This window comes from Lissotriton helveticus, chromosome 4_1 (genome assembly GCF_964261635.1).
Source record: "Lissotriton helveticus chromosome 4_1, aLisHel1.1, whole genome shotgun sequence".
In the NCBI taxonomy this organism is placed as follows: Eukaryota; Metazoa; Chordata; class Amphibia; order Caudata; family Salamandridae; genus Lissotriton; species Lissotriton helveticus.
The window spans coordinates 769,020,983-769,037,348 of record NC_136063.1 but is presented as its reverse complement, the minus strand read 5'-3'; the positions used below and the strand labels follow the sequence as shown (position 1 = coordinate 769,037,348).

Below are 16,366 nucleotides of genomic sequence, written 5' to 3'. Positions count from 1 at the left end.
TTCCTCATGGAAACAGACCTACAGCAAGCAATAACTGTCTTGGAACGTTTCAGTGACTATAATAGACTAGAAATGAATTGTATCAAAACTAAGGTTCTTAAATTAGCTGTCAAAGAGCGCAAAGAAACCATTGCAGAATTTTGTGAAAATGTAAAATTGAATGTGTGTCATCTTATAACTACTCAGGTATGAAGTATGACAAACGTAGTAGAAACAGTCATCATTTAGCAATCTTAAAATCCAATGTTAACAACTCAATATTTACTTTGAGAAGACGTTTTCTTTTGTTAAAGGTAATCAAAGCTAAGGTTTTACCTTTATTGACATATGCCCCTGAAATGTCCTTGGATGATTTAGCACCTTGGATAACTAAAGGACAAAAAGGATTATTCAAATCAAGAATTTCAGTTGCCAGATGCAAGAAACATAGTCATATCTATCTTGAGTTTGGCATGTTTGGCATATAAAGAAAATATTTTGTGTTTAAAGCCAATATTATAACATTTTGTCTTAGAGGGAGAGGTGCTAGTATTGAGTAATCCAAATACTTCACACAAAAATGCATTTCTCAGTCAAAGGAGAAATACAGAAATCCTCAGTGAGTCAATTCCACTAGTGCAGATTTGGACATTTTGTCTCATTAGGATAGCTGCCCCGCTTATCCGTCTTTTAATTTTTATGTTAAAATCTATGAGAAATATCACATCTGCATATTTCTTACCAGCATTTCTGAAGTTGTCATCACAGGCATATTTTGGGTTTATTCTGATCAAACAGTGGGGCCCATTAGGATGTAGGACGGATCGCCATCACCCGCATGGCAGTGGTGATGCACCCTACATCCTTCCCCGCCCCCACCCATTTACCCCCTGCCATATTAGTATGGCGGGGGTACCGCGGCAGACGAGAAGACCGTCCGCCGCTTTTCCACCCGGTTGAAAAGTCGACCGGGTGGAAAAGGGTTTAATATGGTGGCGTGTCTGCTAGACACCGGCATCCATATTAGCATGGGGGCGGAAACATGCCTACTCCGCCACGTAAAGGCATGCGGAATTCCCTAACGGGTGCCCGTTGCGGGCCCCCAGCTTATTGGGGTTTGGGGACTGCACATGGGGGGTACCATGTACCCCCCTGCATTGTCATGGACATGGTGGCAGGCTCCTTGCTGTGCTTGTCACCATGTGCATGACAATGTACACTGTGCATTCCCAGCATTGTGGTGGGCGGTGCTGTGAGCACCGCCCGCCACAGTGCTGGGAATGAAGGATACTACTGCCACGGTGGTGGTGGCATCCTAATTGCTGGTGCGGCACTGCCACACCACTGGCGGCTGGTCCCAGCACTGCTAGGGTGGCCGGCGAACGAAAGTCCGCCCATCATCCTAATGGCCCCCACTGTGTCTTAAATATTTAAATTTGTCATTTCTGCAACTGGCCATATTAGAATTACTTTCCCCTTGAGCAACAAATGCAGATTTCTTTTTTATTTGTTGTTTATGTGGTAGTTTGAAAATACTTTAACTCACCTCATATGTATTTTTTAATGTAAGTATTTTGCAAGGAAATATTGTTAATTAATGAAGGCGGTTATGAAAACAATGAAAGATGCTGTTTTTAGAATTGGTTGCAATGATTGTGAATTTAGTTAAAACATTTTGAATAAAAATATGCATAATTCACATTTTCCCTTCCATAAAGTATATTACCACTGTTTCCTTTGTTGTAATAACTAATTAAAAACTCTTGGTTGCCAGTGGCCGAGAAAATAAATTACACTTTGCAGTACTGAAATATATCATCTAGATGTCTCATTCCACTTTAACCTGAGCAATAATAGGGAAAGTGTTGTACTTTTGAGGGGTCAAATTTAGTATTCCCTCTCCAAAGTAAGTAACAATATTGAAAGTAAGGAAAGTGGTTGGCTTTGGAGAGTATAGATTTACTATTCCCACTGCAAACTGAGTATCAGTAATGAAAGTGTTGGACTTTGAAGGGATCAGATGTATTATTCCAACTTCAACCTAGGTAACAGTAGAGAACGTGTTGGACTGTGAAAGGTTCAAATGTACTATTCCCATGCCAATATAAGCAATAGTAGAGAAAGTGTTGGACTTTGGAGGGGTGTGCAATACTATGTCAACTCCAACTTAGGCAGCAGTAGGGAAAGTAGTACACTCTGAATGAGTAAGGTTTACTATTCTATCTCCACCAAAAGCAACATTGGGGAAAGTGTTATACCTTGGACGACGGTTCAGATTTACTTTTCCCACCCCATACTAATACCATTAATAAAAATGTTGGAGTTTGAGGGAGTCAGATTTACTTTTACCATTCTAAACTGAGCAAAAGTAGAGAAAGCATTGGACTTTGGAAAGGTGAGATTTAGAATTCCAATAGTAATACGTTTTGTGTTGTTTCTAAAATTGTTAGAAGTATATTTCTCTCTCTCTCTCTCTATATATATATATATATATATATATATATATATATATATATATATATATATATATATATATATATATATCATGCTTCCATAGAAATAAAACAACCCACCCAAAAAGTCAAATGGATAATCAGAAATTTGAAAAATGTAAGGCATACAAAAACATTATTTTGAAAATAATAATTGATCAAATAAAATAAATATAACAAAATACACAATCTATATCAAAATTCATTAACTACAATCACTAACAATCTAATTAAACGATTATATTGTAATAAATTAAATAGTAATTTTCCCAATATTATAAAACATATATGTTTAATCTATTTCCAGCCTACTACAGTACAAACTCTAAAACCTCTCAAAATTTAAAGAAATTAGTTTAAGTAAAATACACTATTTCATGTATATTACCAAACATAACAAAATAAACTTTACTAAAAATAAATACAAATAAATATCACTAGACTAATATTGCACTAAAACTAATAAAACACGCACAAATAGATATTATGTACAACAATGTTACATAAAACAATATGAAAAAACTTTGATATTTTTAACAAAGTAAAAAAATATATTTTCATATCTGACATATCATATTCCACAATATTTTCATTATGTAGTTTTCACAACAATGTTACAGCACCATGACATTCTTAAACATATTAAGTATGAAGACCCTACATCCAACTTAAAAGAGTTCATGTAGCCTCATGTTTTTTTCACTTTCTCTGATTCATTCACTGGGATGTAATTTGTGAATTTGATTTGTGCGGTCCATTAAACTGTGTAGCGGTTTTTAAAAATATATTTATAAGACTATTTATTTTTATCGTTTCTGTTAATAAATTTGACTTTGAATTTTGTAAAGGAAAACATTTTCAAATTGTTTTATATCTTGCAAAATGAAACTCATTTTGAAAATAATGTATTATGCACATGTAAAACAAAATATTATATTTTAAACTATACATGCATCAAAACCCAGCTCATCATTATGCAAAACATTTTTAGGGCTAGAAAGGCATCAATAATCAATCTGTGGCAACTGCATTTAAATTCAAATGATGAGAACATTTACTGAGCTCTAAGTGACGGAATTATCTGTCAAAGCTAGTATTTCTTACTAAGTGCTGTAGATGTAATGCTATTTGTTAAAGATTAAAATGTAATCTCATTGTGTATGTGTGTGTATAGATGTGTGTACAGTGACCACTTTTTTATTTACTCAGTAACAATGTGATGTCTTGAGTTAACAATGCCAACAATCAGTAGTAGCCCCATAGCCAAGGAACATTACTTCTCATCTAAATTTGAAAAGTAACTGCCAATTGTTAGCAAGTAGATCCATGCTGCAACAATCAGGGTCTCCATTCACTTGATATATTTGTAGTATTTCTGATGGTGGCTGCCATTGCACATTATTACACGTAGACTTTTTTATTTTTACCAAAACGAAGAGATCAAAATGCGAGAATTTGCATCCAAATAAAATTGTACTTTTGGAGATATGTACTCTTTTTATTTGGAGGCAAATAAGTAGGCGAGTTAAAACATATTTTAATTCTAAATATAGGTGTCAAGCATTAATGTGTTCTTTCTTTGTAGTTGGTAATTGACAAAAATGAAGAGATGTTGACTCAAAAGTCCTTTCGTCACATTAGATGGCTATTAAGGTAGAGCTTCTACTTGCAGTTCAATGTGGCTAATGTCAGCAAAATGAACCGATGGCTATTAAGGTAGAGATTCTTCTTGCAGTTCAATGTGGCTAATGTCAGCAACATGAACCTATCCGTGGAGAAGTTTTTCCATTATTGCCTATATTTTTATTGAGAGAAACATTGCTCCTGCCGTCAGACATTATTGTGAGCCTCACTGGAGATGGGCTTTAGCTCCACCCATATGTTGGGAGGCAGGAGTTGAGAAGATCAGCGCTTTCACAAAAAAGTGCTTGCTCTCCAGCATCTTTGATCATTTTGTTTATTTATCTGGCTGCCTAAGCTTAAACTTTCAGGGGCACATACATGACACTGTAACACGATTAAAATGAAAATTAGATCATGTGTATTGGTTTTCCCTGGCAACACACAGATTGGAGTAGGGCAGTCATTAACCTACATGGATTTTAAGGTCAGGCTTGATGATGCAACTGTCACCTGACCTTTTAACCTACCCCAATATTATTTTACAGTTCTTTGCTTCCACACACAAACATATGCATTCCCATGCTATTTACATTACCTTTCAACATTTCTTTATAGTTAGGCCTATTTGCATTGGTAATGCTTCTTAGATGTGCGATTTGGCCGATTCTAGAGATTTTACTGATTCTAGAGGTGAAATAAGGTTATTATTCGGATTTTCTAGAGCCCAAGTGATAGCATCTAAAAATATGCCAATGAAGTGAAGGAAATTTCTCCCTGAAATTCCCCCCCCCCCAAAAAAATCAATTGAAGAACTTTTATGGAAACAAACAGAAACCCAGACTCCACTCAGTTATCATCAGTTAACATGCCTTTGCATACCCTACTTGTGGCTCACAAATGGCATTACAAGTGGTGCCTTAAGAAACACGTTAAGAGGTAAGATTCATATTTTGGTTCTTGAACTGGTTTACGACTCTAACTGCTAATAGGGTCTTATGACATTATATTGGGAATATTTTTAAAACATATGGAAAAAATTATACCAAACTAAAAAAGTATTTATCTTGAACCAAATGCTAGCTTCATGCCAAGACTGCTATAATCCTGCTCCATATTTTTGCACTAGAGTTGACAAAAAAGTCCTTGTACACCTTAATTGTGGAGTTCACATTTGAAATCACCATGGTTTAGCACCCTTCTCGACCAGTTGGCACGAATCTTATCATGCTTATTTAGGAAAACGTACTGATGTGTCAAACAGGACTAAACTATTAGCAAACTAAAAAGTTATTTTCGGTATGGATGAATGATCTCAAGCACAAATAAAGAGTTGCTATCACCTGCTCTGAAATAACAATGAAGATACATGGGCCTGGCCCTATGTTTCATTCCATGCTTGTTACTTGTAACAGTACACAGTATCTCTGCTTAATTTGTAAATAAAGTAAGTGCCAGGGACCAGGGCATTCCTTAGGACACCACTGTGGCTTGCACCACCCCCTAACAATGCCCCCACTGTGAATTGTCAGTAACAACACAAGCAATAATCAACACACCCATACAAGTCTAAATATATGAAATATACAAAGCCATCCAAAACTGTCAGAATGACCTAAACGTGCTAGTATTATTATTTTGTAGCATATATTTAATTTTCCAACACTCTGCTGATATGCTAATCTCAGATGTAGACAAACAGCACCACCATATGGTGGACTGTTATAAGTGCGGGTGTTGAGAATTAAGTGCTGAGCACCGGCATGCACCAGCTCAAATTAAGCACTGCACAGTACTCTTTGGCATCTGCTGAACAAATTTGTATTTGTTGCACCCAGCTAGCAGAATGTCTGCTCTCTCTACGCATTTCTTGTTTAACAAACCGCTTCCTATTGACACTTTTGTGTCTTTCTTTCTTTTATAAAAGCTGTAACTGCTTCAAAATCTAGGGTAAGCCATGCATTTCACAAACATAAGGTAGATGATTTTTTACCATCAATAGGCTAAATTGTGCCAGAGGTGTTCCACCCGCAGAACATCATCACACTGATTTGCAGCTGTGTCATGGAAACAAAACATCAGTGGTGTTCATGTTAAAGATGCTTAAGGCTACACCTTACTGACTCCACTACAGATTATATTTTCCATTTGGTGGCATAATCCGTCTTGTTATATTGATTGAAATGCATAATACAATCTGCAAAACACCATGTACCCGCTTAAGAGAGGCGAGTAAGAGGCTTTTCACATAGCTTCTAATCCCGCTTCCCCTGCTAAATGTCTAGTTGAGATTATTTTTGATTAGACAAAAAGACACAGAGATACATTCAAACTAAAAATACCTCCCCTCGATGGGGATATTTTATCTAGCAAAGTAATACAGCTTGCATTATTTGTAAGAATAATGGCCATGCTGGGAATGTATATCTATGGCCCAGCGGCACCCTATACAATGTTATGTTCTACCTTGGACATAAAGAACATAAATTCAGGTTCCGAGCAGGGGATCGTGGTCAGTTGTTAGACCAAAGCGATTACTCTTCAGAGCAGTAAAAAGGCTACATGAAAAACCCAACCTTTAGTAAAAGCTGAAATAAAAAACGGTGGCTACAGAACGAATAACAAATACAAAGAAAAATATCGAAGGCTCAATAGATGTGGTGTTGGACAGCGGAACGAAAAATAAAAAAAGCGTCTTTCTTCCTTTTGTTGAACGTCGATAGCGCATCATTTGATTTTTGCTCTTCACGTTTCCTGCACTGAGCCTGCCTTTGTTGCTTTATATGCCTGGGGGCTGTCAGTGCACACCACTTCCTGGTCCTTGTGGCATTACTGCACCTTGCTGCAAACGAGAAGAATGTTTCCGTGTTTACCGTAAAATATTACCCAAATTACCAAACGTGTGAAAAAGTGATGCAGACAGTGTTCAAACATGAGTATTCCCAGCCATGTCTCAACTTGCTGTGCCCCCCTACAGCTTCCTTTCATTCGTTATGCCCACTGAGGTAGAAAGCAAGGTAGGTATTTCATTTAAAAAAAAGTATAAGGTATGGTAGAGCACCAACAATATGAAACCAAATACCCTACTTCATTCTTACTCACTCCCGAATTGCAAACAACAATACAAATAACGCCAAACCAAGCTGTTTCTGTCGTCATTTTAGACCACACTGCTTCCTCAACTTTTACTTTACCGTTTTCTTTTGAAAAGTCATGCTTTAGAGACATAAATGAGTGTGCAGTAGATTCTACCATAGTTCTGAACTAAGGGTCTTTGCGATTTAATGTATTTATTAATGATATGGAAATAATTTGAGCTTTCAGATGACCAATGTTGAAGAAAACGCTACATTGGTTAAGAGTAAGGCTAGTATGCAGGAGGCATGGCATGCATTGCAGAATGACTTGAACTGGATAATATAGGCGCCTGGACTGAACAGGGCCAAATTACAATTATCGCACACTCATATTGAGAATAAGGCTGTAAAATATTTGTGTGTATAATATGCAGTCAGGGATTGGATTTAAAAAGACTTACAAGAAAGGGGCTTATTACAATGTCGTCTGGAGTTTCCTCCGACCAACACCGCTGCGGAAATGGGAACGACCGACCTCCGGTCGGCGGTCCCAACCGCCTAATTTTGATGTGACCGCACATGGTGTGGTCACACTCCCACATTCCCCTATGGGAGTATGTGTTACTGCCGTAAACCTGCCATAGCAGAAGCTCACTTAGGGAAATGGGAGGTTGTGCTAATCCCTACACCCCGTGGCAAGCACCTCAAAGTGCTTGCCGCAAGAAGCAGGGATTAACAGGGGGTACCGTAGGTGCCCCTGTGGCCCCCAACCAGAGGCTGCAAGGAAAACGGAGCCCTGCTTGGGACCCCCAACTCTCTGTCTGACAGGTTTTCCATGTTAGAAAGCCAGACACGGAAAGCCTGTCGGAAGCCGAGCATCGCAATCCCGATGGCGGAAACGCCTTTCTATGGGATTATGGGCCGGACTCTGACTGGCTGATTGGCTCCTGGAGCCTCTCGGAAGCCAGCTGGAATGACTGGCCGGTTTCAGTTTCATCCAGCTGTATTGTAATCAGCTGGTCAGAAGTGAAACCGACAATCTTGGTCGTAATAGGACCCAAAGTCTTTACAGCTACAAAAGGCATGAGAAGAGAAGGGTGATTATGGGAAACTGTGCTTAATTTGAACTGGTGTTTACCAGTGTTTTGGCATCAGCACTTAATTGAATACACATAATTATGATAGTCCACCATGTTGTGGTGATGTCTAATTGTTATTTGAGCACAACGACAACATTTTTAATAATGTGATATACTATAAAAATGAATGATACCTGCCTCCCATACCTTTCTTTAGTTTTGTGGGGACTGGAATAGTCCTAAGTGTCACACTTATAGGAGTGTGATGGTTAGTAGTTGTGTTGGTGCTGGCATTTGCAGTACTATCAGGGGAAATAGGTGCCCAAGTTACAGCAGTCTCCTGAGAAGGCCCCTGGTACTTTATACAAATAAAGCACTGACTAGAATACCTATGCTTTGTAGTAGGTTTCTTACTACAAATACGCCATTAATTCAATGACTTAAAACGCATTTATTGCACTCTTATTATTCACTTCTTGAAACATTCAACAACTGTAGACTAGACCAACTTTTTGAACATATGCTTGGTACTTTATAAATGACAAACCATCATGTACTTTGTTATAAAGATAGAAGGGAATGAAAACATATAGGATACATCAATGAACAATTGTGGAAGATTAAACTTCGTGCATAATATTAGTCTAAATGACACATGCAAGTTTTATTGCGAGTATTCAATGCCTCTACCATAGGGCAGGCAATAAATGGGTCACAAAACTATATTGGGCTTAATGTTTCACATTCTTGAAATTAAAAAATAAACTTCTGTGGTTCGGTATAGGATATAGTTCTCTTACAAAGTTAGCAAGAAGGTCATATGAGTGAATCTTGACAAATACTGGGTCATGTTACAAGAGCTGAAGTAAGCTTGCAAGGGAGAGAGACAACACTACAGGACCCATGTTAGAAATAGGGTGCATTTTCCCTTTTTGCACCACGGCACACCCTTAAACAGGTATGTTGGACACAAACTCAGAAAGTTTGCCTGATTATGATGAATGCATTGACCTCAGGGCATCTGCAAACTCATACGGCCCCTGGGACAATGCATTCTAGCAAAATAAGGAGCGACTGCTTCAAAGTCACTTTGCTTTCCTCAGTGCTGGCGGCAAACTGCCTGCACTTTGAAGGCGGATAAGAGATCCCCTTGCAGGCTGGTGCAGTGAGTGACTGAACCCACCTGGGGGGATGTCTGGGGGTCCATGGCACTCTCTTTTACCCCCCAAGAAGACTGCCCTCAGGGGGCAGTGTGACACATTTTTGTAGTGCCCTCATAGTGTGCCTCCCAAAAGCATATTTGCCTCTGCATTCTTGACTTTAAAATGCAGAGGCAAACTGTTTCCCTTGTTTGCATACACCCATTTCCTGTGCAATTGAAGGAGCGCTGTCTGAAGATAGTTCTAGCCATACAAGGGCACCAGCGTTGTCAGTATTACAGAAGGGGCCACACAAACTACTGCAGCCTGTTGTGAAATACTGAAGTGCCCCGGGGGTGCACAAAGCAGGCACACATGCCCTTTACACTCCCAGGCAATTTCTGTTATATGGCCCCTCGTATAAAGTTACATCAGTTAACCGTATCAATGGTGTGCATTACTATTGTGCAGAAAACAAGCTTATTTCATAATGCTGCTTTGGAAAATGAATGCAGCCTGCGGTAGAAGGAGGAGCCCAAATGAGATACTGTCAATAGATAATGATTTATTTTTATTATACCTTTACTATTCCGTGACTGAGCTCACATATCAAAAACAAAATCCACAGTCGTCACAGCTATCACAGTGACAATTTGTAAAACAGTGAAGGAATGTAAACTCTTACAGCAGATGACATAAGGGATTTAGTTAAAGAATTTCACCATAGAGAACAGTCTTGAAGACAGTATATAAACAGTAGCCCAATTCTACTTTGTAAAAATCAACAACATATATTTATCCCAAGTGGAGACTGGATCTAAGAGACATGTTAAAAAGAGCTAAGTCAGTAAAACTGGGATATGTCAGATTTTTAAGTGGTGGATTTTGTTGCAACTTTCTTTCATGTGACTTATTCTAGTCTGAATAGTACACTAAGTTTGAAAGGTAGTCACAGAAAAAGCTGAATTATGTGCAAGAAAGACAGCATACTATTGCTTATATGGGCCTCCTAATGTTCTCTCCTTGTTCATAAGTCGGCAAGGCACACCCTTTGAATTTTATTCTGATAAAGGTTCCAACTCAGTGGGAACCATACGTGTCTCATATTACATGCATGTCATATTATGGATAGTGTCTACAGCAGATAATCAAAGCAAATGGGGAGTTCTTTTAGGTCCTTCCTGAGTAACCAGGCTTATGAAGGATGGAAACTGCTGCAGTGCTATTTTCAAAGGTCTGCTGTAGTCTTACAACTGTTCACTTTTACAAATACCAAATCCCAAGCTTGGTCAAAATGGTTTGGGCATAGGTTTAGGTAGAGTGCAACTCCTGACAACAAAAACCAGACAGCTCAAAACAATAGCAGTGCTTTTAGGCAGCAGCACCTGGAAAATAGCTAATCCCGTTACTTACCATTATAAAATAGTTAATCCCGTTATTTACCATGATAAAGTGCATAGCGGTGTTTAAGGTGCCACAGTAGTCAGTATAGAGTGAAACGGAGTGCACATGACCTGGTCCCAAACGTTAAAAAATTAATATAATATGATTCTAGAATTTTAACTTAGATTAACACTTGTGATGTGAGCAGTGGGATTTGCTTTCCTCTGATTTTCAAGCGCAGAAATGTTTAATCACAGACAGTAAGGTAATGCATCACTGTGAATAGGCAAACAATGCTTAGTGTGCATAAGTTGCATGGGAACTCATGTGACAGCTATCACTGGTTTTACATTCATGCCTTTTATACTCTAGTCAGGAGCCTACTTTGTGTACTTTGAAAGATAAACAATGACCATAAAGTAACATAAAAAATGCACATGCGGCTTGAGACTATTTCCTTCACGGACCACGACCTCTATACTCATTGAAAACGTTTGGTAAATGTATGTTGAAAACACTCACTGCCCGGTGTGCCAATTGCTAGAGAAATAGCTCTAAAGGCTGCAATTACTTTGGGTTGCATGAGTACGCAATTAACAAGTGAAAAAGATATAATTGGTTCACATGTTTAGCTGAGTTTGTCAAAATATTAAGAATTAAGCTATTGAAGTGCACCAATACGATATGGGAGCAGACAAGAATATTTTGATTCCAAGTCATCAATTGTTCCAGTGGAAGAGTTGCTTCTGCTCCCATTCACACGATTTCAGTGCCACCTGAAACTGAACTGAGAAAGTATTCCAAAACATGAAAAACGCAGTGCCCCCGTGAAGATGTGATATTGCAAATAACACAAAACACATAGTGGAGGTGATTTTCTCTAGCGTCTAGGTTGGATTTAGAATTGTGCTGACGACAAAAACTGGTACAATGCGCGTGTCCCACTGAGTCCTTGAGCAGCAGGGGCTCATGCGCGTGGATGTTTATTCACCTGACTCTCATGGTGCACAGGCCCAGATACTGGCCCTGAGTATGGCACATAAAACCCAAATCTTAAATGTGCAGAAAACAGTTGGAGTGTTGAGAAACCTACAAAACATGATGAGAGGTAGGCAGACTGGAAACCCAAAGCAGCCCTGGCAATTTTGTCGGACCAGCCCCTGAGGGGGTGGGGGCGTGCAAGTGTGAAGCACTGCTGCTTTTGTTACTGGGGGCTAAAAGTGCATCAAAGCTGCAAAACCAGCCACCAGTAACAAAACTGACCCCCACTGCTACAATACTGACCCCACCCATTCCAGCCTCCTGGGAAACGACTGATGCCCACTACGGCCAGTCCGGCTCTGGAGGTATGAGTGCAAGGAGACTGAACGTAAATCCAAAGACAACATAAGGCCACTTGCTAAGGATGCCCAATGTAAAACTACACGTGCTGGATCAAGTCCAGCATTTAAAGATACACACATACAAAGTGTACATACAGTGAATTTAAATGGAAAACAGCTACATAGGGGTTGGTCAAAAATACGGCATGGATCTGGTCCTCATGGATCTATACTGGACACCCCTGGTGAAGTGATGCCATAGGCAGGGAAGCAGGCCACCTTGATGGGGCCATTGACTTTCCGACTCAAAACTTAATAATGCAAAAGGGAAATGCGTTAGAGTCCTCACGAACTGAATTTTAGCATCTAAATACGGCACACTTGATACAAAGTTGTTCACGAATAGGGTTTCCTCAACTTGTAACAAAATGTTTCATTGGCCGCCAGGCAAAAAGTGTGAAAGTTGCTTCAGTCGTAGCTAACACAGATTACGAAAAAAAAATAGCAGAAAGCCAAAGGAAAACACGGTCACGCTAAAAAGCTACTGCGTTGCTTCCTTAATGCAACAACGAAGCAAACTCTGCGGTAAAAGGTTGCTGGTCGGTGACAATGTCCCTTGCTGTCACTATCATAGTATTTCTGAACTGTGAGATTTCAAGAACCACTCAAAGAAAACAGAAATGAGCCTCTGATCTGAGATTCTTCAAGAAACACAAATGCAGGGAGCTCCTTTAATAGCTTCTGCTTGCATTATTTATAGGCTGCTAATGACAAGCCCTTGCCAGCTTTGATTCGGGTATCAATGTGCTGGAGCAGCACACAGCAGTGTCATTACCATAACTCCTCAAATTAAAGGCTGTCTACAACTCTACTTAAAAAGCTAGCATCCAGGCCATTAGCTATTCCTGCTAGTTTGCTTTCAATAATGCAAAAATGATTGGACGTTTAATTTGTTAATTGCCTCTGTTTCAATTGGCAATGGGCTTAATTCTCTGCAGAAGTTTAAACTTGCCCTTGCAGAGGATAAAACATGCACATGTTTAATCAGATCTAATAAGACATAGGAGAACTCAATCGTGCTTGGAAAAATACAGACAGGTAAAAATAACATATACAAGTGAAAGCTGACCTGCTAGGATATGTGAAATGCTGGAGGGATAACACTGTATTTTAAAATGTAAAAAGAAAAGCAAAGCTGCACTTACCAATCATGTGGTTTGCAACATGCACCTGAATGTCCCACTCACTGTAGAAAACCATCTGGCACTTGATGCACTGGTATGTCTTCTTCTAAATGCAAGATGAGAGACAGGGTTATAATTCAGCAAATAGTGCAATGGTGTTAAAAGTCATGTTTCATATGTAACCCTTGCAGCAACGCTAGCATATAGAAGGAAAAGGGACCTTTGAACTGCTCCACAGATCCTAAACAAGCTATACTATTTTTCCACGAAAGATCACCCATTCACCCGCAACACATTAGGGTATAAAATGCAGATGCATTTTGAATTTGGAAGCTTCTATTATAGCAGGTATGTTTTAAATGTTTCACGGCTTGGGGGTCAAATAGGACATATGTTTTGAAAATGGGGACACTTGAAATGGGTTGCAAAAGGAAAATACATCATAATCTTCCCTTCAATTGTCGTGAAAGTGCTACAAACGTTCTGTAATCAGAGGAGCATTTATTTGTGTGGTTAACACCAATGCTTAGTTTGTAAAAGAATAAGTACCAAGGAGCAACATTTTTCCTGAAGCCCATCGCCAGTGGTGCAGCTTGTTGGGGCTGCCAAATATCAAAGCTGGCTAGTCATGATTCCAATTTACCTCTAGTCTCTTTCATCCCACCTTATCATGCTACTTGCTCTTATACCCACTTTGCAGGTTCTTTTTCTTTATCCCTGCTTTCAGCTGTTGTCACTGCTTTTGTCTCTTTCTCCTTTTCCGCCTCTTTCTCACTCTTGTTCTGGGGAAACGTATGCAGGGCTGGACTGGCAGTAGCGGGCACCGGGCAGTTCCACACTGGGCTGTCAGGGCGGGGGCTGGTTTTGGGCCCGGGGTGTTGTTTTTGTTACAGGGCTGCTTTTGCAACATAGCTGCCATATCGGCATCTATAACAGAATAGGCCGAAACCGGCCATGGCAAATAGTTCGGCCACACCCCCAACACCCAGTGGGGGTGGCAGAGCACTTTGCCAGGGCTGGATTTGGTTCCCAGTCCGGCCCTGAACGTAAGTTGTTGAGAAATCAGTCTGAGTCCTCACAAATGAGGGTCTTTAGGTACCACCTCCAACCACTGGCCCAAATTAAGCAGTGATTAATACACATTTTGAGTAATGCTATAATACCACATTTATTGAAAGACTAGATAATACTGCATCACATTGCCAAACATGTGTGATGTTACCACGTGCAAATGGCTTAGATTATCATAATGTTGGGAACATGTGGTAACATTTATAATTTACCTGGGTGGATTAGCGCAAGTGCCCATAGTATTCCATGTAAAGCCAAATCTACTAACATAGCCTGACGGTGTTTGCATCAAAATGTAATACCTCCTTTCAGTAGGCTGCATTAATTCCATACATTGTATGAGTGGTGCACTGTACAGCACACATTTAATGCGTGGAATGTTTCAGAATGTGTCTGGTCATAGGATTTTGCATCAGAAGAGTAAGCTTACAGTACAAATCCTATTCTATACAGCAGTAACACACCTCTGCAACAGGGTGCAAAAGTTGTATGTGATGCTGGGTAACCTGTTTGTGGACCAGCAGAGGTGATGAGAGCAGCAGTTGCTCATTTGTTTAATAAATTTGGCTATGTGTTGTTTTCTCCCTGTTGTACAATGCAGCACAGCATAGCACCACAGCTTTGGTTGTCACTCTGCATTGTGCTAAAAAAATAATAAATGTAGCCCAAGATATGTTTTTAATTGCCCTGGCGTTGAAAGAAGAATTACAGAGCCAAGTAGAATTGATAGCATTGGCTAAGAGCCGTTTTGAACTGAAGAGAAGAGGTTTCCATATATAGGGCAAAGCACACAATATGTACACAAACTGAAGGAGGTAACAGGGCAACGGAATAATGTGTATTGTGGACCGTGCAAGTAACATTGTACTATACTGAATCTTGACCCTGCTACCGAGTATTATATCAAAAATAGACAACCCAGTAAATATATACTTGATAACTCTCCTGTGTAAGAAAAAATATTTGTCTTGTAAAACCTTCACCCACAAAGGTTACCCCTTGGTGGCATGCTTCATCATCGGGTCATTCCGATCCAGTGCAGATCGGGGGGGTGCTGAGACCTATGATCTACGTGGGAGCACTTGTTGGTCTTTATATGATGATAAAGAAGGTGTTTATATGAAAGGGAGAGGGAGTAGAGTAAAGTGTTGTGTTACCGTATATATTTAAAAATACCTGGCTAGTAGGTATAGCTATTTTATTCCTGCCTTTAGTCAGTATGATTATAAATTATGGGGTAGTTAGGAAGGCATGGTTGATAATTTGCCTGCGATCCTATAGGTCAACATGTTTTGAGCCATGCCCCAATGGCTCTTCTCCAGGACCATGAGAACCTGGTTACTTGGTGCCACTCCTGTATGTTTAATCACACAAAACACGCTACTTGCTTGCCATGCTATGTTGTGAAAAATACATACGTATACCACCTAATTGGTGTTCTTTATTTTTTATATGATGCCTTAATAGTGCATTATTGTTCCTCTGGGGAGAGGGTGGCCTGTTGTTACACTTGCATCAAGGCGAACCCTCGAAAATGCTCTGGAAAAAAATATCAAGCATGTGCTCCTTGTTGTACAGCCATGAATAATCATCAACTTTGCTGCCCCTCACCCAGGCCTTCTGTACCTTGCTGGAATAATCTAAGAAATCTGCCCATGTTTGTGATACGATCTTATGGCTGCCCCTGAATCTAAACCTGTACCTCTCAGGGGTCAGTCCAAACTTACTGACTAGCGTGACATGCCTGGTCCTTTACCTCTAGTGTAAGGAGTGTGTCCCTCAACACTGTGGGCAGCTACCTCCATAAACTACCAAACCAGAACTCCTCTGGGACCCTGTGCAGTCTCAGAGCCACTATATAGACTGCAAATTATTTATTCTATGCCACTGCTCACCATGTAACTAGGCACCAAATCCTTGAGTATCCTGGACTCACCAGTGGACACTGCAGGTATTCTGGCACCATTGCTGTTGCTGGACCCCACTTGTAGGGCTATTATGTCCAGCTCCCTAAAACTGA

The 16,366-nt window shown here is 39.7% G+C and overlaps 1 protein-coding gene across 4 annotated transcripts in view; it reads right to left on the bottom strand.

The window, feature by feature from the left end:
• ZNF521 (zinc finger protein 521) overlaps positions 1–16,366 on the bottom strand; it is a 671,937-nt gene that overhangs the window by 332,669 nt on the left and 322,902 nt on the right. For 2 of the 4 annotated variants that reach the window (XM_078687407.1, XM_078687409.1), the window contains exon 4: positions 13,297–13,378. In XM_078687407.1, the coding sequence (XP_078543533.1) occupies positions 13,297–13,378 (82 nt within the window). Of the gene's footprint in view, positions 1–13,296; positions 13,382–16,366 lie in introns of all 4 variants that reach the window. The other 2 variants (XM_078687406.1, XM_078687408.1) reach the window with 1 other exon arrangement.